The 24,254-nt window shown below is 49.9% G+C and overlaps 1 protein-coding gene across 1 annotated transcript; it reads right to left on the bottom strand.

Annotated features, from left to right (window-relative positions):
* Window positions 1-211: 211 nt before the first annotated feature.
* On the bottom strand, window positions 212-23,679 carry LOC143163379 (transmembrane protein 151B-like). The gene is made up of 2 exons (XM_076344631.1): window positions 23,530-23,679; window positions 212-3,546 (listed from the first exon to the last, which is right to left on the bottom strand). The coding sequence occupies exons 1-2, from the start codon at window positions 23,623-23,625 to the stop codon at window positions 2,116-2,118; spliced, it is 1,527 nt and encodes a 508-aa protein (XP_076200746.1). The 5' UTR covers window positions 23,626-23,679; the 3' UTR covers window positions 212-2,115.
* Between the last annotated feature and the right edge of the window lie 575 nt (window positions 23,680-24,254).

Here is a 24,254-nt window from a genome sequence, read left to right as displayed (position 1 = left end):
ATGTGTTATCTATCTTTTGCGATAAATGCCAAGCTGTCAGAATGAAAATGTCACATAAATCATGCATAAAGTATTTACATTAAAAAAGATCGACTCATACGAATTTAAACAACCTTTCTGATGGTGCCGTCATTTGCAGCAGGTTAGCCAGGTATTGCCAATGTTTCTATTTCTGGAGTTGAAATAAACACAGCACATCAAAACAGAGTCATCAAATCAAAACAAAATATATTTAACATGGTGCAACAGTCAATGCCTTAAGAAATCACCATATAAGTATGCAGAGTTATATGTAATCTACACATACCAATATGACTTTACAAATCTCGTGTTACATGTAGATACACACAGAACAGACTTGGGAGGAAGCATTTGCTGCCAGCCCCTCTGGGGGCTTGGTTTCTTACCTACTTGCTGTAGGGAGTGACAACACTGTTTTTGAAAGTGACTGTATTGAAATCATATTGCATTCTCCTGTGAGTCACGGTGGATAATAATCTCTGCCATCCACATGACAAAATGGTACGGAGCTTGCTCAGCGTATGACCATCCCTTGTGGGATGGAGGTTTGGCAGGTGCAAGGTCCCTGGCAGGTCCTCAGTGTGGCCATAAGCTTCTTGGGTCGGTCCCTGGCTCTCGGGGGTCTCTGGCCGGACCAGGAGGGCAGCCCACAGTCCAGAGGGCAGCAGTCTGCTCTGCCAGGACCGGACACCTTCTGGGTTTGGCATTGCTGGGACTAATCCAATAGTTTCCAGAAGGTGCTGCACCTGCTCCAGGGGAAGCCTTGCAGGAAGAGCCTGGAGCCCCAACAGGAGCGGCCAGTGGGGCTGGCTCCCAGCTGTGCTCCCTGCCCAGGAGCTGGCACCGCATCCCACCTGGGAAGGTGGGAAGGTGGCAGTAGGCTATGGGCCAAAAGCCCTCCCCAGGGCACATGGAAAGCTGAAGGATAATGTAGAGCAGTCCTGTAACTGCTCCAATAGACGCTGTGGGTGGAAGAGCTTCCTAACAACTCCAGACTATTGGTGAGAGGGTTAATACCGTATTTACCTTTCCCTCTCCATCCCCTCTCCCCTTGTCCAGCCTGTGCTGCTCTGAGCAAGTGGTAGGAATGAAACAACCACAAACCAGACCCACAGTCCTAAAAATAGTGGCACTAACAGGGCACTGATCTACACTACAGCTCTCAACAATTGCTAACAGGGGTGGGGCAGGACAAGGTTAACTACAGGTGGAAACATAGCAGTGTCTCTGCTGCAGACCAGGCAGGGCAAGGTGAGCAAAGGGCTTTTTGCTTTATTGGTGTATGTCACTGCCCTGGAAATAAAGTCGTCAGCACTTCTCAGGGACATAGCCTGTGGTTGTGTCAGCAGTCAGTGACATTTGTGCTGTGAATACCTTATTTTTGCCCAATGGAAGGCAATTACACCCTGAAAGACATCCTCACCAGCAAAACCCCAGAAAGATTGGAAAGCATAAGTGAGAAAACTGAAAAAAAAGGAAGATGAGGGCAAAGCAAGAGGAGGAGAACATAAAGAAAGGAGAGAATAAATGGCAGAAGAGGAAAAAAGACAGGTGAAAATAAAATAAATTTAAAAAGCACCTCGTTTGGGGTTTGCAGGAAGTGACTCAGCGCCTGCAGATCTGAATTCTCCTTCTGACTTGACTCTGGCTGGCCGTGTGCCTTTTGCCTCACTCTATCTGAGTTTCTTACCTTGCAGGTCATCCAAAAGGGCAAATATACTGCAAAGCACAGGCTTTATAAATCCTCCAGCGGCAACAGCAGTCAAATGCTGTGAATGAAATGTAAAAAAAAGAGTGAGGGTGGGATGGGAGGAGAGGCAGGGAACCGAGGAGTAGGGAAAGGGTGAGGAGTGAAAGAGTGAAAGGAAGAGGGGAACAAAAGACTAGGGAGACCAGCCAAAGGAGGGCGAGATGCTCTTGGAAATGAGGTTAGCCATTGGTCAGAGTGACTACGTCCTCTTGCAATGACAGGGGGAAGAGCTGAAGCTCGTCCTGCCGATCTGCTGTGGAGACCTATGCTTGCAGGCTCCCCGCTGGTGGCACCTCTGCAAGCCCTGTCCCGGGGCAGAGGAGCCAAGAAACCACGGAGGCCTGTCACAGAGAGGTTTCTAGACAAGAGGAGCGCCTGACATAGAAATGCTGCCTGTCGTGCCCCTCCGGCCTGTGCACAATCAGGACGGGGAAGAAGCGGGCATCGTGGTAGGTTGGGGGGTTTTCGTTGACAGCCAGCTGGCTGGAGTAGGAGCAGCACTGCTCGTCCTGGCAGCCCCGGTCCGCGATGCTGCTGCTGCGGCTCCTCCAGAGACCTGTCCTGTGGGAGCCATGGACGCGGCAGAGGGAGAAGCGGCTGGTGTTGAGGGAGAGGCGGGAGTTGCCACTGCAGCTGTGGAAAGCATGGCGCGAGAAGATGGAGGAGGTGCTGGAGGCACGGTTGCAGCGTTCGCAGCCGTGGGCCGTTTCACCATACCGGCACACCACGTAGCTGTTGTAGGCCGGGGAGTCAGCCAGGTCCATGAGCATGGCCTCCGAGTAGCTGGGGATCAGCTGCCGGTTGGTGCAGATGTGCCACTCCAGCTCGGTGCTGTCCTGCGTGGCATCTCGGGGCATGCGGTATCGATACAAGGGCTCCTCCGCCGCCGTGGGCACCGTGTACTCCAGGCCCAGCAGCTTCTCCACATGGTAGTGGACATAAGCAGTTCGATACTCTATGAGTACCCTGAGCGGCCACGAGATCATGAGGATAGCTGCTACCCAGAAAGCATAGTGGGACACATACCACGGGAGGTGATCCGGGTCCCCGTAGGCCATCATAAGCTCTTTAAAGTCCACGTTTTTGAGCTGCATGCCTTCCCTCACCTCCATGTAGTCATCCAGTCCCTCAATCTCCGTGAAGAAGTGAGCCCTCTGAGTCAGGTAAGAGTTCTCAGACTCAATGTTGGCAAAGCTGAAGCACTTGGTGAACCTCAGCTTGGTGGCTGTGTAGCTCTCCAGGCCCAGGAGCTCCTTGGAGATGTCCTTGTATCCACAGTGAGAGTAGTCAAACTCAGCTTCAGCCACGTGAGTGTTGACCCTCTCATGGTAGACTTGCGTGGTGGTGTAGGCATCGCCATTGCGGTACCGGGTCACCTGCCGGGTTCGACGCACAAAGTGGTAGCTGATGGCCTTCCACCAGATGCACGGAGTGGCTTGCTGCATGCGGTTGATGCATTCATAGACACTGTCCACGTCTGCCTTGTACTGCAGCTCTCTCTTGACATGGCAGTGCCAGCACTCCACCAGGTACACCACATAGAGCATAGAGAGGAAGGCCAGCGGGATATAGACATAGCCATCTGAGCACGGGCTGTCATGGTAGATCATGGACTTGCCCTTGAAGGAGCTATCAAAGCTGAGCTTGGTGACCCGGGCCAGCTGACACCAGGCCACTGCACCCAAGCAGCCGTACATGAGGATGGAGAGGAGGAGGCATTTCCAGTGGGACTCTCGGCACATGCAGGCGCTCAGGGACTGCTTCACAGGGCGTTGCTTCAATCACACCGCCGGGGAGAGAAAGACAAAGAGAGAACGAGGAACCTGTCAGTCATGCTTCTTTGCACAATGCACACAGTGACTGCTGCCTTCAAGACTGCGTCTGGCTTTGCTCACGGCTGCCTGAGGACTGGGACACCACCCTACTTAATATAAATGTGAATATAAACAGAAACACCGTGCCAGAGACAGAGGTCTCTGGACAAAACTCCTTCCTTGCTTCCTCCTGGCTCTGGGGAGGGAAGTTGTTCGCGTGGCAGTGACTCGCTGTGCCCGCACCCCGGTCAGACGAGCTCCTCCGCAGGGGGTGAGACAGGTCCCCATCTCCTTCTCCCTGTGTGGAGCCAGCATCATCTACGCACCCTGCCATTTTCCAAGGCTGAGAGGGCTTCGCAGCATGTGAACAGCTGAAAGCACAGGGCTGTGGACTTGCCCCTTTGCTTTTCAAGTGCCCAGCACCCGGGTTCCCACATGGTGCTGCTGGGGAGGCTCGCCAGCAGCGTCCGTCACAGGGCTGCGGCCCCACAGGTCACGCCAGCAAAGGGGGACCAGCACTTCGTGGAGCTTGAGCTGCTGCCTGACTCAGAGCTGGCTCACACCCAACCCTGAAACCTACCAAATGATCGACACCATTTTTCTTGGAGGTGAGCCATCAGGAAAATTACTAGATTCAAGCACATTTAGTTGAAAAAAATTGTCAGGATTACAGCACGGTGCAGCATAGCTTCAGGCTGGTTAGAAGACTAGCTCTGACCTAACATACCTGAAAGCTTAAGCGTTGGAGCTAAGGGTGTATGCGTGAATATTTAAAACGTAGCGCATCCCTCTCTTTCAAGTCCCAAAAGTCAGGCTGGGAATAGAGACGGAGTTCACACTCTCACACTCCCACTGCGTCCCCTGAGATGGTGTGATTGCAGTCCTTACCCCAGCCATAGTGCAGTGAATCGGCTGCATAGTCATGCTATGTTGGGCTATAATAAAAAATGCCAAATTGAGCCAAGCAGCTAGCGGAAACAGAGTTGTCTCCCTGCAAAGAACAGCAGCAGCATGAGTTACATTACTGGCTGGCAGCCACCCATCTGTAGAAAGTGCGTGAAGCAAGACCCCCAGCTGCCCTGATAGGTAATGTGGAGGGCTGTCTGCGTCCCTCTTGTTACTGCCATCCTTTGCCTCACCCCTAACTCTGAGGAAATGACAGTGATATTCATGCATCATCATGCCCTCTGCCAAGCCTGATTTCATGCAAAAATAGAAGCACACTGTTACTCCTTCTCCCAAGAGGCCACCTCTAATGCATCAAACTGCTCCATAGATGCCAACAGATGCTAGGTTTGGGAAATGTCTTCTCTTTCTTTCTCCAGGGATAAAGTTCTCCCCTAGTATAGCTTATCTTGGACCTATAGCAGTTAGGATTCAGTAAGTAATCTTGAACCAGCAAGGAATTTAAGTAGCAGCATCAGGAAATAATAGTGCGGCGCCACTAGAAAGAGTTTACTGTCTTCTCAATGAGATGGAAGCATTGGCATCTAACCTTGCAGGGCTATAAGGTCAGATTTAATACTCCTTTTTTTTTCTGGGACAGAGAACCACTTCTAAGTAACTACAGAAGGTTTTATGGCTTGCTGTGAGCGCTGCCAAACTAGACTTCATGGGGTCTGGTTTTGATTTCGTAGCTTCTAATCTGACACTGTGTAAGTGCAGAGTAATTTTGTTGATTTTAGGGAGCTACACCAGTATTTATCTGCAGGGACTAAGGGCAGAATCTGGCCCCTGATTCTCCCTGATGCATTCAGAAGGAATCTGTAAAGAATTTCTATTCTTATCCCAAACCTTTTGTATGTGTGTATGTGTCAATAAAGAATAATTATTCTGGGCTGTATTCTCTTTACAGTGGCCAAAATGGGTGTAGAGAAGCTGAAGTGGGTTATAAAGGACACAGTACATAACTTTTCTGTAGGGAGGGCAGTGAAAAGACCTTAGTGTGGCTAAGAATAAGGCTGTTTTCCTTAGCCTTTTGTAGGAAACCTTGAGGAAAGCTACAAAGTGGCTTCAGGAGGTCCCCAAATCAGCTGAAGAATAACTATGGGAGTTTTGGGGGTGAATCCCTGAGTCTACGTGCAGTCATGGAGAATTTAATCTCTTGAAACTCTTGTCAAATACCCACCGCTCTGTCCCAGTGTGGTTACTGCCCCAATGTAGGCTTCTGCCCCAGCCGTACACTGGATCCTGGGTCAGAGCCCCAGGCTCTCCTGACTTGTGGGAACTCCACCAGGAAACACTGTCTTCTATTCTTTGTCTCTTCTTGACACGGAACTAGTTTTTAAGTGCTATAGTAATGCAAAAATATAGACTGTAATGAATAATTGCAAACTTCTACCCTTTTTTCCCCCTTAAGGTTTTCTGAGGTGAAGAAAACTCTAAAAATGAACATCTCTCTACTCCAGTCACTAGGACTGTGCAGAAGAAAACAGCTGGGCAATATTCTAACACAGGAATTTAAGTTCACACTCAGGTTTCCACAGGTACCTCTCATGTAAAATCGCATATGGTTAATACAGTGAAGAATGCCAATGGACCCAGAAAAAGATGTCCAGCAGTCAGTTTTAATGTGAGTGCTTAAGTACTCCATGCAGCTCCGGGAACGCCAATTTTTTCTACGACTTGTTTCAAGTGCTGTCAGCCTGGCCCTGGGCACAGTCATGTGAGAGGGCTGTCCCACGTCAGTTAAGGCACTATTTGCCAAAGGCACTGCAATCCCCACCTTCCCTTTATCTCACTTCCCTTGACTAACAACTTCTCTGCTCTCTGCAGCTCTGTGATACAACTTACAACCCACAGGTTGGCTTCTGCCCAAGGGGTGATTCAACCAGCCCTGCTGGTTAGGGCTATCAGTGGCCATATCAGAGTGGGCAAATGCCTCCTAATGTGCTTAGCTCCATGAAATGCCATCTCCCCTTTGGGGGAAGAGATGACTCTGGTCTCACCAGTCCTGGAGCAGCACCGGGCTGGGCTGGCAGCAGCTCAGAGGCTTGCTGGTCCAAGATGACATTTCTGTGTGCGTCCTCTGGAGACACTTCAGAAATGGTCTTCAACCTACTGCACTGAAAGGGCTGGATCAGCCCAAGCCAGGTTACCTCCACTATTCTCACTGCAGCCTGTAAAAAAGGCAGCTTCTCTCCTCCCTGCATTAGTGAAGACATGCAGCCATAGAGCCCACTGCCACATCTCTGATTCACACAACTACCAGTCCAGTTCAGCAGGGCCTTCATGTTCAAAACCCTTTGGGAAAAACACGATTCTTTTCTCCTGGCTCTTCTGACCCACTGTCTCATACCCTCCTTTGTTCCTAAGCAGATCCCACTCTCCGCAGGTCCTCAGTTATAAAAGAAGCTCTCTTCCAGGGTCTACCCCCACAGCTGTCCTTCCTATTTCAAGTTCTGAATATGTTCATCTGGCCTATATTGCCTATTTCTCCTTCCCTTTGCTGAAATAATTATCTAACACAATTATGCCATTAGAAATACTATTAGAGTGTTTGTAAGAAAGACATGAAGTAGAACATAATTACAATAAAAGTATCAGACATTCAAAAATCTAATAAGGAAATATATCTTTCCATCTCTCTCTGCATAACAAATTCATTAATATGTTAAACCAGTGGCTCCCAGACTTTATTAATTAACATACCACCTTCTTGCAAGCATGATGTTTGTGGTACTATGTGGAATTTTCTCCTTTCCGTGCATAGTGTTTCAGATTGAAACAGGGCAAGCTTGTATTTCTGGATGAGTACAATAAATGCTTAAGGAAAATAATAATTTCCATGATAACTTGGGCCAGCCAGCGAACGGGAGTTGCATCCTTTGAGAAATGCTGCAGGATCTGTGTTGTTTTGATGTGGAACAAAAGCATAACCCCTGGAAAATGTTAATAGAGAAACATAATTGAAGAAAGCAAAGACAGAGAGCCTGACAGAAAGCCAGAGCCAAACAGAGACTGTCCCAGAATAGATGGAGGCTCAGTCACCAGGTACTTTGCCTGCGAGCTAGGACTCGCGGATTTGGGTCTGTAACCCAAATCAAGAGAGGTGTCCTTCCTCTCCTGCGTGTTAAGGGCTTTGCTTTGGGCTTTGCTTCCAGCGTTGACCTGAGAAACCTCCTGACAGAAGATTAAGCGAGACACAGGTTGCCCAGAGAAGTTGTGGATGTCCCATCATTGGAAGTGTTCAAGGTCAGGTTGGACGAGGCTTTGAGCAACCTGATCTAGTGCAAGATATCCCTGTCCATGGCAGGGGGGCTGGACTAGATGATCTTTGAAGGTCCCTTCCGACCCAAACCATTCTGTGATTCTGTATCCACTTCTGTGAAGAGGGATGGCTTTGCCAAATCAAATGTTTCACCCAAAAGGCCCTAACCAGCTCTGATGACAGTCCAAATTGTAAAAATCTCCTGTTTTGGATGGAATGCTGTGAAGAAGCACAGCCGAGCTGTCAGTATTATTGTTTATGAATTTCAAGTCATGTTAAAAACACATGCTGTAAATAACGCCTTGCTACGCTCTGGCATGCTGCTGAACAGCTTTCAGAGGCCTCCCTTCTCATCACACCTGACTGGATTGGAAACTCCTGCTAACTCTTACCCAAACTATGCATAATCAGAAGCCAAAATTCACTTTACTCTTCCACGCTTAAAAACAACAACAAAAAAATATTTCTCAAATTCTTTAGTAGATCTCAGTGAGAATGAGGAAAATGCCACGGGCAAGAGGTGGCACGTGTGGGGAGGGCTGCAGGTGCCCATGCTGGGGGCCTTGTGGAGAGGGACAAGGTTTGGGGACAGCCCTGCCCCAAGCTGTCCCTGGCCCCAGGCAGTCGGCCCCGCAGCGCTGCTCCACGTCTGCGTTGGGTTTTTTTTTCCCGTCATTTCCAGAAAGCTCAGGCAGAGCGACGGATCTGTGTACCATGCAAAATGAAGAGGCAGCTCCACATCCTCCCATGGTCTGTTTTTTGTCTGGTGGTGTGGAGCCTTCTGAGACACTAAATGATAGATGCTATTTAATTTGTTGCCACAGTTGCTGGAAAATAGTCTGGAAAGTCCTAACTGCTGACGGAGAACTGGAATTTCAACTGACACCTGTAGCAGACAGGAGTTTCCAGGCTGGCAACATTTCGATTATTTCTCCTTCAAGAAAGTTCTGTGCAAAACTTAGTTTGCAAATGATAAAACATCCAGGCAGTGGCTGAAAGGGCAATTGCCTTCAAAGACGCCTTCCGATGGCAGATGCCCAAGATCAAAAGCAGGTATGCAAGGACTGGCGTGGAGCCTCCCTCACGCAGGCACACCCACCCAGCGTTCGTCCTGGCTCAACAGCAGCCAGGTCAGGTTCTGGCTGCAGCAACCGTAATTAAAATCATTAAAACGTGCTCTGTGTTGTAGCAGCGTGCAGATTTGGGCTGCTAATCTCACATAGTGTAAAGGGGTGGAGAGAGAGCAGAGGGGGAGTGCATAGCCCAGTATGTCCCCTGCTTAGCAGCTGGAGCCAAGCATGCTCTGGTGGCAAGAGCAAGAGGCTGGTTTTGGCTCTCCGACCCATCCCTTGACTCCTTGCGAGCGACCAGCATTAAGACGCAGGCAGGTAAGTTGTAGCTGGTAACCATCCTAAGCGAGCCTGCAAGCGACTGTATTGGGAGTGGCCAAGAATGCAAAAAATGACACACCCCCAACCCTGATTTCTCCTTAAAAGGCACATTTGAAATGTCAGACTGACGCTAAAGAACTGGAACAACATATTTCTGGGTGACCAAGTTGTGCTTGTGTCTCTAGGTCCCTTCCTTGATGGGTACATAAGAACTAATGAATTTCCTGGGGTGCAGGTTCGAGGCGGGCTAGGCACCCCCATTCTCCCAAGTGAGCCCCCCCCCATTAGCAGGAGGAGGAAGGGCCACACTCAGGGAAGCCCAGATGGACTCCACCAGCCCAGGTTTTTCGGTGCCTGAAACTCCGGTGCCTTTGTTTTACCAGTGATGGTTCACTGCTTTTGCTGACCTCCAGGTACGAGTATATCTGACAGCTGGACTCACCCACTAGCCACGTGGCTGTCCCTTGGTGATGACTGGGATACTTATGATATAATAAACAGCCAGATGGTTCTTTAGCACTTACAGGTAGTCACAGAAATTTCTCCTATCGACTTTGCAAGGCTATTCTGAGTCAGGAAGGTTCAGCTTCTATTAAAACCCAAACTACATTTACACCTTAAGACCGGGTGACACTACGCCTTCTCTCCATAGCTCCTGTATCACACAGGCAATGCAATTTCACTCTACAATCCTACGTACAGCCCAGTAACTGGTGGTTGGTAAAAGCTCATCTTCCATAAAGACACTCTGCTTTAACTGATAGACTTAAAAGAAATGAAGAATCTGCAATCCCCTTTGTAATTTGTTCTGGTGATGAAATGTTACTGCCATTGTAATTTTGTCTCACTTCAGCCCCCATTCAAGGCAGTGGGGTTGTCCATTCTCCGGGTGATGAAAGACTTCTTTCATATGACTGTCTTCTCTATCTGAAGATACTTCTGCATTCAAATTACGACACCTCTCAGCCTTCTTTTTGACAATTGAAATGGGTCAAGGTCTTGAAATCCTTCACTGCACAGCCTTTTTTCTAGCTTTTTGGTGCTCTGCTCTCTCTCCAGCACCTTGAGATCCTTCTCAAATGTGCACCCTGCAAGTGGATACAGGACTTCAGCACTTACTTCGCTGGCATCATACCAAAACATAAAATCACCTCCCATTCCCATTCATTCCTCCTTTCTGCTGTCTCCAAGAATTGCATTAGTAGATTTTTGCCCAGCACCACCCCGGGAGTTCATGTTCAACCACTCACCCACTTTGCTCCCAGGTATTTTTTGAGTCACTGTTTCTGAGGACAACTGAAGGGTTGGCTGCACTCTCCACCCTGAAATGTGTAACTTTAGGTTTGGCTTTGGATTGAATAATGAAATTATCAATTGAAGCAGATCCCTCTGTAGGACTGTGCTCGTCTCATCATTACAGACCAGCCTGCTAATGTTTGTGCCAACTGTAAATGTTACCAGCAGTGATTTTATGTTTAATTCCAGTGGATAGTGTCAAATCTGGTAATTATTCCTGCAGAACTCTGCCAATCTAATGGCTAAATACCCCATTAACTTATACGAGACAACTGTCTTCATAAAACTAAGTGTCAATCATAAAAACAAGGCTGTGGGCATTATGTGGACACCGAGGTGCTCCTCACAGTTCCAGTACTCACTGCCAGGAGTAATCTACAGCTCTAGATGCCAATACTAAGAGAAACCCTCCCAAAGCTTCAGTGGAGCACCTTATCACCTAGCTTGCTGTTGCTGTGTGCTATTCATCAGTAGCTGTATTTTACCTCAAAAGTAGCTGTATGGCAGTGTGGGCTTGAAGCATCTCTTCTTTTTCTAGCTGCCTCAGTACTGCTTATGGCATGCAAACAGTTACGGTGACAATTACAAACCTCTTGTTTTGTCCACTTCTGATTTTGACTGGCAAAATAAATTTGAACTGAAAGTTGCCAAACTGACCTCAATAGAAGGGGAGAAATAGCCTGTGAAGTCCAAAGGAAATGGACCAAACTATTTTGGAGTCACAGTCTTTAAAAATTTTATATATAATTTTGCCTTATGCTTACTATTTCTCTGTAGCTCTCTATTGACAAAATGGCTTTTTCCTCTTGTCAGACTTCATGCTTCAGTCTCCTTGAAAACTCCAGCATGAGCTGTATAAGCAGAAAATATGCTGCCACAGCATGAATTTATTCTAATGTTTGTTTTGTAGACAGTTTGGGGCCCAAGTTTGACTGCCTGTGTCTGGTTCACAGCCAGATATCTGGGTTCCCCAATTTCAAAAGCATTAAAATGCTCCTTTGGGGAAATCATGCCAAAAGCATTTCCTGTCCTTATAAACCCCACGTGTAAATGCGTTTACCCTTGGTGGCTGACCTCAAAAGCTGCAATTTTGCTGAAGAAAAATGCTATCATGTCTAAAATGAAAGAATGAGAGAAAACAGAGGGTAGCGAAGACGTGGCCTAAATGGAAATAGAGAAATGAGGGGAAAATACGGGGGATGGGAAGAGGTGGAGGAGAGAAAAGGATAGCCTAGACATGCTCCGAATGCCGGTGCCACGGAAGCAGGGGAAGGGCGCCGGCAGGCGAGGACGGAGACCAGCCAGCCTGGGCAGGGGCAGGAGGGAATCTGGCCCAGAGAAAGGACCTGGACGAGGATCAATGAGGGAAGCACTGAGCCTGACAGCACCAAAGCGTCATATGAGCCAGCAGTCCTCCCAGCCCATCTATGACCTGGAAAGCAGTACTCCTGAATGGCTGCTTTCTTGCCGCTGGGAACTTCTCCAAAAAACAGATCTATAGCCCTATCTCCTCCCCACAGCCTGGGGGGTGGGATAAGGTTGTGCTAAATTGGGGCAGAGACTCCCACGGAGGTGACAGTGTGTTGCAGGGCTGATGCTGCAGCTGCGTCTCAGCAAGATGTGTGGCATCACAGCATGCTTCTGCTCTCCACCAAGACCTGGCTTTGGGGCTACAGGGTGACTTTATCACTGTCTCCAACAACAAAATGACCCCACAGCTCAGGATTACTCATGTGAGCAAAGAGTCAATCTTATATTTTTCTTTTTTTTTCCTCTATTTAGCAAGAATAATCTTCCTTCCATGGGGAAAAAAAGAGTGGGGGAAAGACTGACATAGGACTGGAAGAAAAGAAATAAAAGTAGAGAAGCAAGAAGGAAAAAAAAAGGATAAATTAATGTCAGTCATAATTTCATTTGTCTCTGCAGATTTATAGAAGTGATGAATATATTCCAATGAGATACATGAAAGGGAAAGAATAATCAATAACCACAAGTCACACACTTTGGCAGGTGGTGACCTGCCTGGATAAAAGCAGATTTTTGTCTCTACCTACGAGACCTCTTCCATCTTGATCAAGAGAGGGCAGTGGAAAATGTTCTACCTCCTGATGGACATGGCAGGACATAACACAGAGAGGACCACTGAGTCCTTACTAGGCAAGCCCTAGGCTGTGCTGTTAACCATAACCGAGGTGAGCTCTGACACCAGGACCAACCTCTGGTGCTGAGAAAGGCTTCACTGTTTGTGCAGTAGACAGGGATGATGCAAGAAGAGCAAGGAGATCTCTACCCCCCTTCCCTAAGCAGCCACAACAGACGTGGGTGCAGATACCATTTTCCAGCTCCTGTGGTGATCCTGGTGAAAGACTGGCCCAAGAAGTCTGGGGTGACCAGGGAGAAGACAACTGCAGGAGAAGAGTCAGAGTACAACCTCTTATTGCCTTCCAAGGCCAAATGAACTCCTAGGTCAGATACTCATTAGTACAGTGAGGAAGGAGCCTGCAGGGCTGTGCTAAACCAGATGTTGGTGTATGATGGGCAGAAGTGTTCCTCCACCATGTGACCCAATCTGGGCACCGCGTGGGGCATTGATAACAAGGCCTGGTGAAGGAAAAGGGAGCTATTACAACAGCCACCTCATAAATCCCCTCCTGGGGAGCCTGAAGCAAAATCCCTCCTGCCATCCATCTTGAACGGCAAGAAGCCCATTACCCCTAGCTCACGCTGAGCCAGCAGCAAGTGCTCTCAGCGTGGCTGTGAGCATGGAGGGAAAGGGATAGAATATAATATAAGGAATAGAAGGCAACAGAAAAAGCCATTTTGCATCAAAGAGAATTTCCCTCCAGTCCTCGAACACGTAGCACATTGGTTGCTGCATGTATGTTTTAGATGCACCATTTGCTCTTCTGCCACGAAACTCCTGTGAGAATGAAAACTTCCTGCAGGCAGGGGCCGTGACGTCAATGCCAAGCAGAAATGATGTTACTTGGTTTAAAAAGAATGACCTGCACGCATTCCACTGTTTGTAGCATCACTGACTCAGGCATTTGCTTCGGCAGTTGCCCTCCTGTGGTGAGCAGGGATTGCTTGGTTTCTTGTTTAAGTCTCTGCAGAGATTTAATCTCCTCCTTCCACCAACAGAGCTGTCAGAGGGAATGTCTCAGGGTAGGAAGGTGCACAAAATGGTAGCATTAAATTCTCTCCCCAGCAGAGCCTATCGCAGGGCAAGACAAACCATGAAAAGGCACAAATCTTGCTGATTCACCTGAATTTCAGATGCTAGGACCCCCCCTGAAGTACCATGCAAAGACAGCCTGTTATTTCACACCATTCACCCTCATGAATTCAAGCGACCATCTGAAGAACAGGAAAAGCAGAGGTTAGGACAGAAGGAGCCTCCAGTCCTCTAAAATGTCAGATTCAGCAGTAGCTCTTGCAGGATACTTTTGAGTTCTTCAAGAAGAAATAAAGGAAATCCCAGAAAATAAAGACATTTGGATCCCAGCCAATATATATGCCGCACAGTGCAGCAGGATGGGAAAGCCGCTCACTAAAATACAAGGGTATGTATGCGAGTGGCATAAAGAATTTGGCCCCAGCCACATCTGCTGGTGATGCTCCCACATGCTGCTCCAAGGAAAGCCATGCAGTTACATCTTCAGCGCCAAGGAATCCTAGCAACAAAGTGATCACCATTTGCAAAATAGAAATCAGGGCTATTTTAGTGGCAGCTTCCTACAAGCTCACAAAAATGCTACACTAACAAAATTATCCCTTTTCCCCCCAAATTGCTGATGTTGCTGCCACTGGCTTTCAACTCAGCAGCAACACAAAAGAGCGTATTCTGGAGGCAGAGCATTTTTCCCAGTAATGTCAATGCTGGGAATGAGTTCATCGGGAAAGAAAAGCTGGGATTTGAGCTGCCTCAGAGCAAGCGAGTATCTCCAAGAACGGTTCTTTTTCCTACACTTTAAGCATACCCATCAGACTTAGCTCATATTCCCCACTCCCCCGCCTTGAACATCGGTGGTTCCTAGTAGACACAGGGTAAATTTTACAGGTATAACAACGTGGTTTACCTCAACACTTATCAGTCAACCGACAAAAGCATCACATATCCTCAGGAAAGCTCCTGGGATGCAGTTCCCAGCCACTGCCAGATTAGTGAGACTGAGTGATTGGCATAAGCCATAGCTGTGCTGCTCGGTATTTTGCAGCTTGCCTTGTGCCTAGGTGGCCGCTTGCCCCCCCACCGCAGCCAGTGGCCAGCCCCACTGCACAGAGGTTTCCGGGCAGGTGCCCTTGCCCCTGCTCCTGCACTGCAGGGAGCTCCTGGAAGGGCTGACAGCAGCATGCGTGCGTCCGTCCATCCTGCAGCTGCAGAGCAGAGTGATCCTCACCTTGGCAGAAGCAGGCTCCAGCGTGCTCCAGCCTGTGAAAGCCAGACCCAGCTCCCTGCACCCTTGGGCAAGTCGCAGGCGACACAAAGGTACCGCAGCCCCAAGGGATCAGCTAGGTGCAACTTGCTGATGGCACTGATGTTACCGGCCACTTTGCTGACACGAAGGGAAAACTGACACCAGCCAACGGAAAACAGGAGGGCTGGTGGGACCAGTTCCCATTGCTTCAGTCCGGGAGGGATGGGGACAGCAGGGAGGGGAAAAGGGGAGAGTAGCTAGCTGCTGACCTCTATGTGCTTGACAAAGTCACAGTTGGATTCAACAGGAATCCTGTAATACCTATTTTGCACCCACCTTTGCTCACAAGATGCAGCTCTCCAGGGGTGGGAGAGGAGCAAGTAGAGAGAGGAGGCTGGCAGTGCTCGAGCAGGTGTATTTTCTCCTGTGCTGTGCAAACAAGCAGCCTGCAGTAGTGGATGTTAGAGCCATAGTTCAGTGGTCTACTAAAGCTTGTCCCTTCCCAGTTTTGGGTCCCAAGGGTCGCAGGTGCTCTCCCCATCCTTGAAGAATGCATGTCCTGTGCTTTAGTGTTCTCACCATTGCCACAGGTCCTGTGTCTCCTGCCCGACCTTCCCTCAGTCTCAACACGGGGAAGCAAGGGACTGAGCTGGAGCCAGGCTTGACAACAGCCACAGACCAGTTTCCCTGGGGGGGAAAGCAGGGAATCAGGAGGAGACAGCCTTGTGAGGAGGAAGCCCGAGGAGTCTTAGTTCCTCACCAGCTATTTGTAGCCTAGTCGTTGAATGCCTCTGTTTAGAGACTTTGCAAATGAGAAAAATAGTTCATTATTATTAATAGCATTTAATCTTTGCTTACTCTGAAGGAACACCTTGAGATTTAAATGGGGGATAGAAACATCTCTCAAGTCCTCAGAAGAAATATGATCCAGAACTGATCCAAGCTCCAGTGAAGTCAGGGGAAGTCTTTCAAAGTGAACTGTGAATCAAGCTTTGTCCAGAACCATGAAGTTTTATTTTTATTCTCACTTTTTTGCAAAGCTGTCCTTTTACCTAGTAAAACCCGAACAAGGTGGCTCTGTGATTTGACCTCTCAACCTCCAGCCTTTCCATTTCCCATGTGACCTCCCAGCCGGAGCTTGCCAGCCACACTTCAGCAGAGGACCCGCCAGCCCCATGGTGCTGGGCTGCCGCAGCTCAGGCTGCAGCTGTGCCAGGTCCTTCGCGCTGCTGAGCTGAGCATCCCTCGCAATAACGCCCAGCCACAGCTCGGGCTTCAGCTGCTCTGTCAGATTCAGGGAGTGTGTTTCCCTGTCTCTGCACCTTTTTGAACACAGCTGGGACCTCAGTGCTGTCAGGTTTTTTTATAATGGTGCTCCTGTTAAGATGCGGTAGTATCCCAGCAGCTAATGCTTCCCTGTGAGAAAAGAGGCTTCATCATAAACATCACTTCTCTCTCCCTCTTGCTTCTCTCTTCTCTCTCCGCGACACATTCTGCAATAACATGTGACAGCACAGCAGGTGAAAACTTCACTGGAAATTCATTTAAACACCTAATGGTTAAAAGGGATCCTGGGAGCCAGGACACCTGGATTTTATTTCTTGACTTGACTTTGACCCATGGCATGGCTTCAGCACACCTTTTTATACCTCCCAGACACACTGAAAAAATAGCATTTATAAAGTGTTTTCACATAAGCATTGCAGCAGCACTCTCTGGGAAGGCATCTCATCTGCATGTGAGCTGTTGCATCCTGCCACTCCGAGTACCAGCTGGTGGGAACCAGGGGATTTAGCTCCTGCCCTGGCCCGCTGACAGACAGTCCCCTGCAGAGGACCACGGCACACCTCAGGCCTGCAGACAGTCATTCCCACCCTTTCAACACATGCTCTCACTACACCCTTCCTCCACCAGGTACTGGCACTTCTGGCTGGCCACCTCACCTCCAGACAGCCACGAGGAGGTTGTTCTCCATCTTTTTGGTCCTCAGAGGGACCCCCATGCTGGCAGGCCCTACTGGCAGATGCTACCACCCCAGCCTCTGTGGTGCTCTGTCCTCCCTCTGCCCATCGCAGGGTGGGGGAGATGGCATGGCTTGTGCCTGTGGGCACTCAGGCTCTTCTAGCCGTTGTCCTCCAGGACACAATGTGCTGATTTGCGAGAGCTACTCAAAGTAAGATGCTGATGCCTCATACTGAATCACTTTTGTTACCACACTAATCGAATGTTGTACTCCACAATTCCCAGTCCAGCTCCTAAGGGCAATCAATCGCATGGGTATGAAGAAGGCCTCCAGCCATAAATGCATGGCCACAAATCACTTCTCTCCCGCAGTCAAATACACTGTGACCCGCAGAAGTCTCTGACTGATCCCATCCACTTCTCTGGTAAGGTCAGGTTATGCAGACTCCACACTTGCAAGTCACCCCAATTACCTACTGTTAGCTTCCTTGCCAGGAGCGTGACCCTTCATGACCTGCTCTCTGCCCTTTGCTGTCAGCTCCCACCCTGCCAGTCCCTGCTCGCACCAGCCAGCTGTTTCCAGCTCCTGTCTTCCCTGAGGCTCAGTATTACCAGTCTTTCCTTAACAAGGTCTCCGCTGGCTGGATGCTGAACTGGGATGTGCAATACCTCAGCCATATAGAAACGGTGCTACGTGTGAGTTGGGATTCCCTGTACATTATTCACCTGATGTAAAGTCACAGAAGTTACTAGTTTAGGCATTTCGTCGGGCATAATCCCTTCTGTCCTCTCCCGGTGGCATGGGTGGCGCCGTGAGAGTGGCTGCCAGGTACACCAGATACCGCTTCACAACCTTAACTCCGCTCCAGGAAGGCTGCCAGCCTCCCAGTGCTGCCAAGCTGCTGGCGCCGCATGCAGCCAGGCTCCTCCAGCCTTCCCACTCGCCATCTGTCCTGTCCGTTTCAAACACTTTTCTTCCGTGCTTTTCCGTGCTGTGGGCAGAGCGGTCAGTGCTCAGTGAGGAGCCGGCATGGGCAGCTCTCGGGGGCAGCCTCTACCCCGACCTGCACTGTGGTGTCCTGTTGGCAGAGACCCTGCCGGCCCCACTGCACACAGCATCCCCCCTATAGTAACTCATCAGCTATTCTGTGTGCTGCTGCTTAAATGAAGTTACCCCGTTATAGTTTTGGGTAGTTAACAAAGCCGTAATAACAACTGTGACCTCAACGAAGTTTCACGATGCACTATTTTTAACTTTACAGTTCTTAAGCTCAGAGGAGCCCGATGAATGATTAGAGTCTGAAAGTGAACTCTTGAGTGAACTATATTTTCCATGATTAGAACTTAAAAACTAATTAACTACTTAACCACGCTTTTCCAAAAGGTAGAACTCCTGCTGTAAGTGAAAAATCAAACACAGCCTTATCTATAGTGTCACGCCAGTGTCACTGAAAGAACTGAAAGGGCCTTATAGTGCTGATGATAGCTCGGCAGCCACTACTTTTGGTCTTAACTCACTACCATGTGTAGGACACACCTAGAAATAAGCCCCACTCACTATGGACTACTTGGGGACATTTCACTCTTTTTAATCTCCGTTTCTGCAATGTCCCTGGTCACTGGCAATGATTTGAGCTATTTTCTTCCAAGGCGTAGAAACAGATGAGAGGAAGCCTCGTGCTCTGTTCCCAGGGAGAAGATACCTCCTACCTCACTCTTGCAATGGCTTGCACTGATGGAAAAGCATCCTTGGTATCCACTATTCCCTTCTGGATGGAGATCATCTCCTGGGGTCTCTGAAGTGAGAAAGGGAGAACAAGGAGAGTATTTGGGACTTCAATACAGTGTGCAGACCCATTGCTTTTCCACTGGTACCAGCTGACTGACTGTCCACCTGAGAGAACAGCATTAGAAACCAGGACTGGAGGGGACCTACCACCGAGTCACTTAGTCCCTCCTTCTCCCAGGAGGCAACATCTATGTACTTAGCAGCTGTTTGCCTAGATTGTCCTTACAGCCCTTCAATAGTGGAGCTCCACAAGCTCCCCAGTTGCTCAAGCCCAACGCTCCATTAAGAAAATTCCTTTGCTGGAGGGAATTGGGAAAGTCAGCCGGAAAAGGCAACTCACTTCAGTCTCAGCCACAGTGGCGAGGGAGCACTCTCTGTTGGAGAGGGCAGAAGACTTTGCCCGTAGAACCCCACACAGCTGGAGCCCAGGCTGCCCTTCAGATCTCAGACACATCCATTTGATGCTTCCTATCTATTTTTTTAAACTCTTGACAGCTTCTCGTGTGAAGTAGAGAAGACAGCCAACTTCAGGGCACCAGGAACAGACACGTGATCAGAAGATAAAGTGGGACAATGAAAAGAACAAAAGCAGAAAAAAGATGTGATGCCTCAGCATGGATTTTCTTATGACAGGATCTGCAATGCAAATATTGCCTGGAACTACAGGGTCATGAAAAAAAGCTTTCCAGTTCCTTCGATGCCACTACTGCTGGACTTTTTCCTTTGTCTCTATGAGGGAGACCATTTGGATCAAGGAATGAGATGCACTCCTTGGTTTATGTCTGCTGAATGAATGGGCAGGAGGGGTAGAAAGGGGTTTTTCCTGTTTGACCCTCACTCAAGAGGGGGAATATCATGCACTGCATAAAAAATAACTGTTTAGTCAATCATACTCACTTGGGATGGTGACAGTCTTCCACCAGGCTAACCAGCAGCTATCATTCGGGGTGTTAGCTGAGCAGGTCTTTTGCAAGAGGTTTGCAAGAGCTGCGGGGAAGGAAAAGCAGAGCTTCCCTAGGATTCACGTCTCACGTTTCCTGCCCTCCTCTGGGCAGAGGCCATCGGGTCAGTGCCCTGCGCGGCTCTTGGCGGGGAGGTTTACAAGGGAAATAGCCCCTCTCTGGAGACTGGTACCCAACGGTCCCTCCGCAGCTTCTGCTTAAAAGGTGGCAGGGAAGAACATTAACCTCTGTCACAGGCCCTGTGCCCCCTCTGCTCTCCATCCCCTGCTCCTGGGTTCGTTTCTCTTGAGCACAGAAGCCTTAGGGATGACAACAAGCCTCTATAGGAAGAGGATGTCGCCAGAGAGGCAGCGGGGAGCAAACGGGCTCCTGCGGATCTGCGATGGAGCAGGGTTCATCAGGTCGTGGGGATCTGCTGGTGAGGAAAATGCACCTTACGGCAGGCCTGATAAACCTGAGAGGGTCGCCTCCTTCGCTTCCTCCATCCACCACTTCTCTGCCCCATGAGTACACCTCAACCCACAGGTAGGGACAATTTACAGCTACCCAGTCTAAGTTATAAAGGGCTTTATGCCTGATGTTTTCAGTGTCATAAAATAAGCCTTGACAAATAAAACAAATGTGTTGTTTGACATTCATATTGGGGAAAAGGGATAAAAAAGCTTGAGAACTAAATGGAGTCAATCCCACAAGTAGAGGGTGTCTTGCCAGTGGCATGCTTAAGAGGAAAGGACCCAGTTGTCTTTTGACCTGACAGTCTGTAAAGCTGTGGCCTGCAAAGAAGCAATATGTATGTTTTCTTAACTTGTAACACCCATTGGTGCTGTTGTGACCACAAATAGCACTTTTGAAATGAGCTCCTGTTGCATTTCGCAGTGGCAGTAAGAGGCAGATGAGACAGTTTTAAGTGGCCTCTCTCTTCTGTAACACCTCCATCAGTGAGCTGATGACTGCGGGTTTCAGGAACATCAACCCATGAGGTTTTTCCCCCTTTTATTTAAATAGCTTAACTAATTACATTATGTCATGCCCAATTAAAGTTCTTAAATATGGAGGAGAAGATAAAACCAGCCATGGACAACTGCTGTTTGACTCTGTCGGTACAGACAAGAAAAATACGTATTTCAAAATGTCAAGTGGCTGCTGCTTTCAGTTTTCTTCAATGATTACTTGGCTATGGTAGCAAATAAATGATGTTTGTACTCACCAGCTTCACCTTCCTGAAAAAGAAAAACAACTTCCAACTAAGTTCTAAAGATTTAAATATTTAAGACCATTTCTCGATTGAGGCGTAAATTGGCAGAAATGCAGAAAAGTCCCTACCAACTCTTCCGTGTAGGTGTAGGCTATCACAGTAGTAAGTAAGACAAGAAAAAACACCAGCCCACAGCTTAACTGGGGCAGTACAGAGCAGCAGGTTCTGCTACCTCAGAGAGGAAAGTAAAGGAAAATATGTCCAGAGAATCAATCTACAGCAATAACTGCTGAAACATCTGGAAAAACACATCCTTTACATTCCCTCCCCTCAAAGATCTTGATTCTTTTTTGCAAGAGTTGATGGGATGGTAAAATTCTATACCACCACCAAAAGCATGGCTGTTCCAGGTCATCCAGCTCAAGCAATCGATATCTCCAACAGAAAAAAAACCAAACAAGAATATTGGCAGATAATCCAAGGACTTGCTCTGACGTTCAGCAAAGTCAGCAGTAAACCTAAGTGGCCCTTGGCAGAAGAGGACAAGGGCCGTGGCAGGTAACCGAACAGCCTCTCTCCTTCCTGCTCTGCATCTGCACCTTCACTTGTCCTGCTTTCAAGAGTAAAAACTTAGACTTCAGACACATTCTCTGTTACTAGCTCAGGGTTTTATCTCACATTGATTTATTACCCAATAAAGGCAATTTTTAGTCACTTTTCAGATTTAAGCCCATGCATTTGATCTAAGTGAAATCCATAAATGACAATACTAATAGAGAAGCCCATGAAATGCCCATTTAATACTGGGCATTTAAATGCAACTGCAGGTCCAAGCGCAAAAAGACCATTTACGTGGAGATGGAGAAAGTATGAGGAAAAGACCAGCTATAGGACTGCAGTGTTAAGATATCACTGTTACAGGCATTTGAGATATAGATTCAAATGGGCAAATGTTTGTGTTGGAACAGAAGAAAAACTGAGAACAGGATGAGTGAAGCAAGATACAATGTGCTTAGCAGAGAAATCAAGTGCTCTCATGCCTAGAAATGGCTTGGATGTTTTTATGGTGGACTTAATATATTGGAAAGCCTTATGTAGCTCCTGGTCATAGACCAAATAAATAAAAAAATCCCTTCCAGCATTAACCATCTATTGATCTTCTGCAGGGCTGTAATTACATTGGGGAGCTCTACCGTTGGAACAGCAGCTGTATCCTGGATCCAGCCACAGCTCTTCGTGGTGAACCGTGTTGCAGGTGTTTAAAAAGCAATTGTACAGGAGAAAACCCTAATTTTCACCCACGGAGGATAGTTTTTCCAACCTGAGCTGCAAAGTCGATTTTCTATTATAGGTACTTTAAAAAGTGCTGCTTGGTCTTAGCCTAAGTATACTGCAGCTTCACATAGGCTTTGTTGAGGCTACCGGATTTTGACTACAGGACCGTGAGACTGTTGATGAACCATGGGACCCATTAACAGAAGCTTTAAGCAGACTAACTGCACCCAGCAACATTCCAGGGTTGCTTTCACTTCTGTTTTCAGTTTTCTCTGCCTGCTTTAAGGCCGTTCTCTGCATCCCTGGGAGCCTGTACATTTGTTTTTAACTTTGTATTATGAAGAAAGTTCAGTCACTTCCATGATCTGCACATGGATTACATGATGTAAATGGCAGACCTGTCAAAACAGTTGGGAGCAAAGGCGTATAAGAAAATCGCAGGCATTCCTAATACAGGACAGCTTGCTGTCCCGAATGTGCAGGATTGTACATGCATTGTCACTTACTGCCACAGAGGCCTGCAGTTCTGTCTGGCCAATGCCTCGTGGCTCAGGATTTTTTGTGTCAACATTCAGACACATCCGTCATTCCCTCCCTATGATGTGCAAGGCCACAGTAAGCGCTTCCCAGCTGATCTGAAGAAACATATTAAGCCGTATTTTCTACAGTGTTTTCTATCACTGATTAGGCAACAGGAGTGCCTAGGCCCCAAGAGAAAAGGAGAGGGATGACCTCCTCCTTTGGCCCAAGACACTTGAAAGCCACGGAGCCCCAGGCTGCAAACCCCTTCTCACGCTCCATGTACCCCTCCTGCCAGTTACACCAGAGCTCCTCGCAGAGCTGCAATTTTTTTGACGGTTTCAGAAGTCCCAGGGAAGCAGTCGGCTCTCCTAGGCCAAACCCCAAGGGCTGTATTTAGCCAAACTTCCACTGGACAGGCCCCCTTTCCCCCACTGCATCGTTTCGGTGCACAACCGCTGGCCGAGACGCCGAGACGCCGCCCCGAGCCCGGCACCGGGCGCAGGGCTGGGCGCCGGGGGCCCGTCGGTAAAACCCCGCAGCCAGCGGCCGCCCGGCTGCGGCCACCCCGCCGGCCCGGGGGGCTCTGCGCGGCGGCGGGGGGTCCCGCCGGCGGCCCCGGCACTGCAGGGCGCGGCGGGGCACCGCACCGCGAGCCGCACCGCAGCGCACCGCGGCGGCTGGCGGCCGCCCCCGCGGCGCGGCTGCAGGTTGCCGGGCGGGCGGGCAGGCTGTGGCTGGCTCCTCGGCTCCCCCCGCTCCGCAAACGCCCCCAGCCGGGGCACCCTCCTCCCACCGCGGCTCCCCGGTTTCTCTCCACGCCCGCCCCGCCGCCCCGCACTCCGGCCCCGCGGCGGGGCTGCCTTTGCCCCCCCCGGTCCTCCCGGCCCGGCCCGGGGTGGGGCGGGAGCCCCCGCCGCCGCTCACCTCCTCCCGCACGGCGGCGGCGGCGGCGGCTCCCGGCGCGGGGGTGCTGCCCGGCCCGCTCTCAGCAGCCGGCTCGGCTTCCCCCTCCGAGGACATCCTTGGCCATCACCGGCGGCAGCGGGGGCCGCCCCGCCGGGTGCTCCCGGCTCCCTCCACCATCCCAGGCAGGCGGGCAGGGAGGGAGGGAGGGAGGGAGGCGGCGGAGGGGAGGAGAGAAAGACGAGGCGGAGGGGGGGTGCCCCTGCCGCTCCCGGCCCCCCCAGGTGGGCAGGCGACCGCCCGGCGGCTCCCGGCGCGCCTCTGCGGGAGGCTGGGAGCTGCGGGGTGCGCCCTCCTCTCCTGGGGGACGCCCTCCCAACCCCTACCCTCTCCGGGGCGCCCCTTCCCTTCCCCTCCCCGGGGTGACCCTTTCTGCCCCCGTCTCCGAGGTGCCCCCTCCCGTCTCCTTCTCGGGGTGAGCTTCGCCCCCCCCCCCCGAGGTGCGCCCCCCCCCCTCGCGGTGCGCCCCCGCCGCCGGCCGCCCCCTCTCAGCGCATCTTCACGCCTTCGCCGCCCGCAGCTCAGCCCCGGCCACCTCTCCCGCCTTTACCCAGAACCCGCACATCGCCCGGTCTGGCGGCGGCACCCCTCGGCGGGACGCGGCCCGGCAGCAGTAAGAGGAGGAGGAGGAGGAGGGAGGAAGGCTGACCGGGGGGAGCGCCCCAGCACCGAGCAGCCAGACAAAC

Source organism: Aptenodytes patagonicus, chromosome 7 (genome assembly GCF_965638725.1).
Source record: "Aptenodytes patagonicus chromosome 7, bAptPat1.pri.cur, whole genome shotgun sequence".
Lineage (NCBI taxonomy): Eukaryota > Metazoa > Chordata > Aves > Sphenisciformes > Spheniscidae > Aptenodytes > Aptenodytes patagonicus.
The sequence above is the reverse complement of the archived record's forward strand: the minus strand, read 5'-3'. Positions and strand labels throughout refer to the sequence as shown.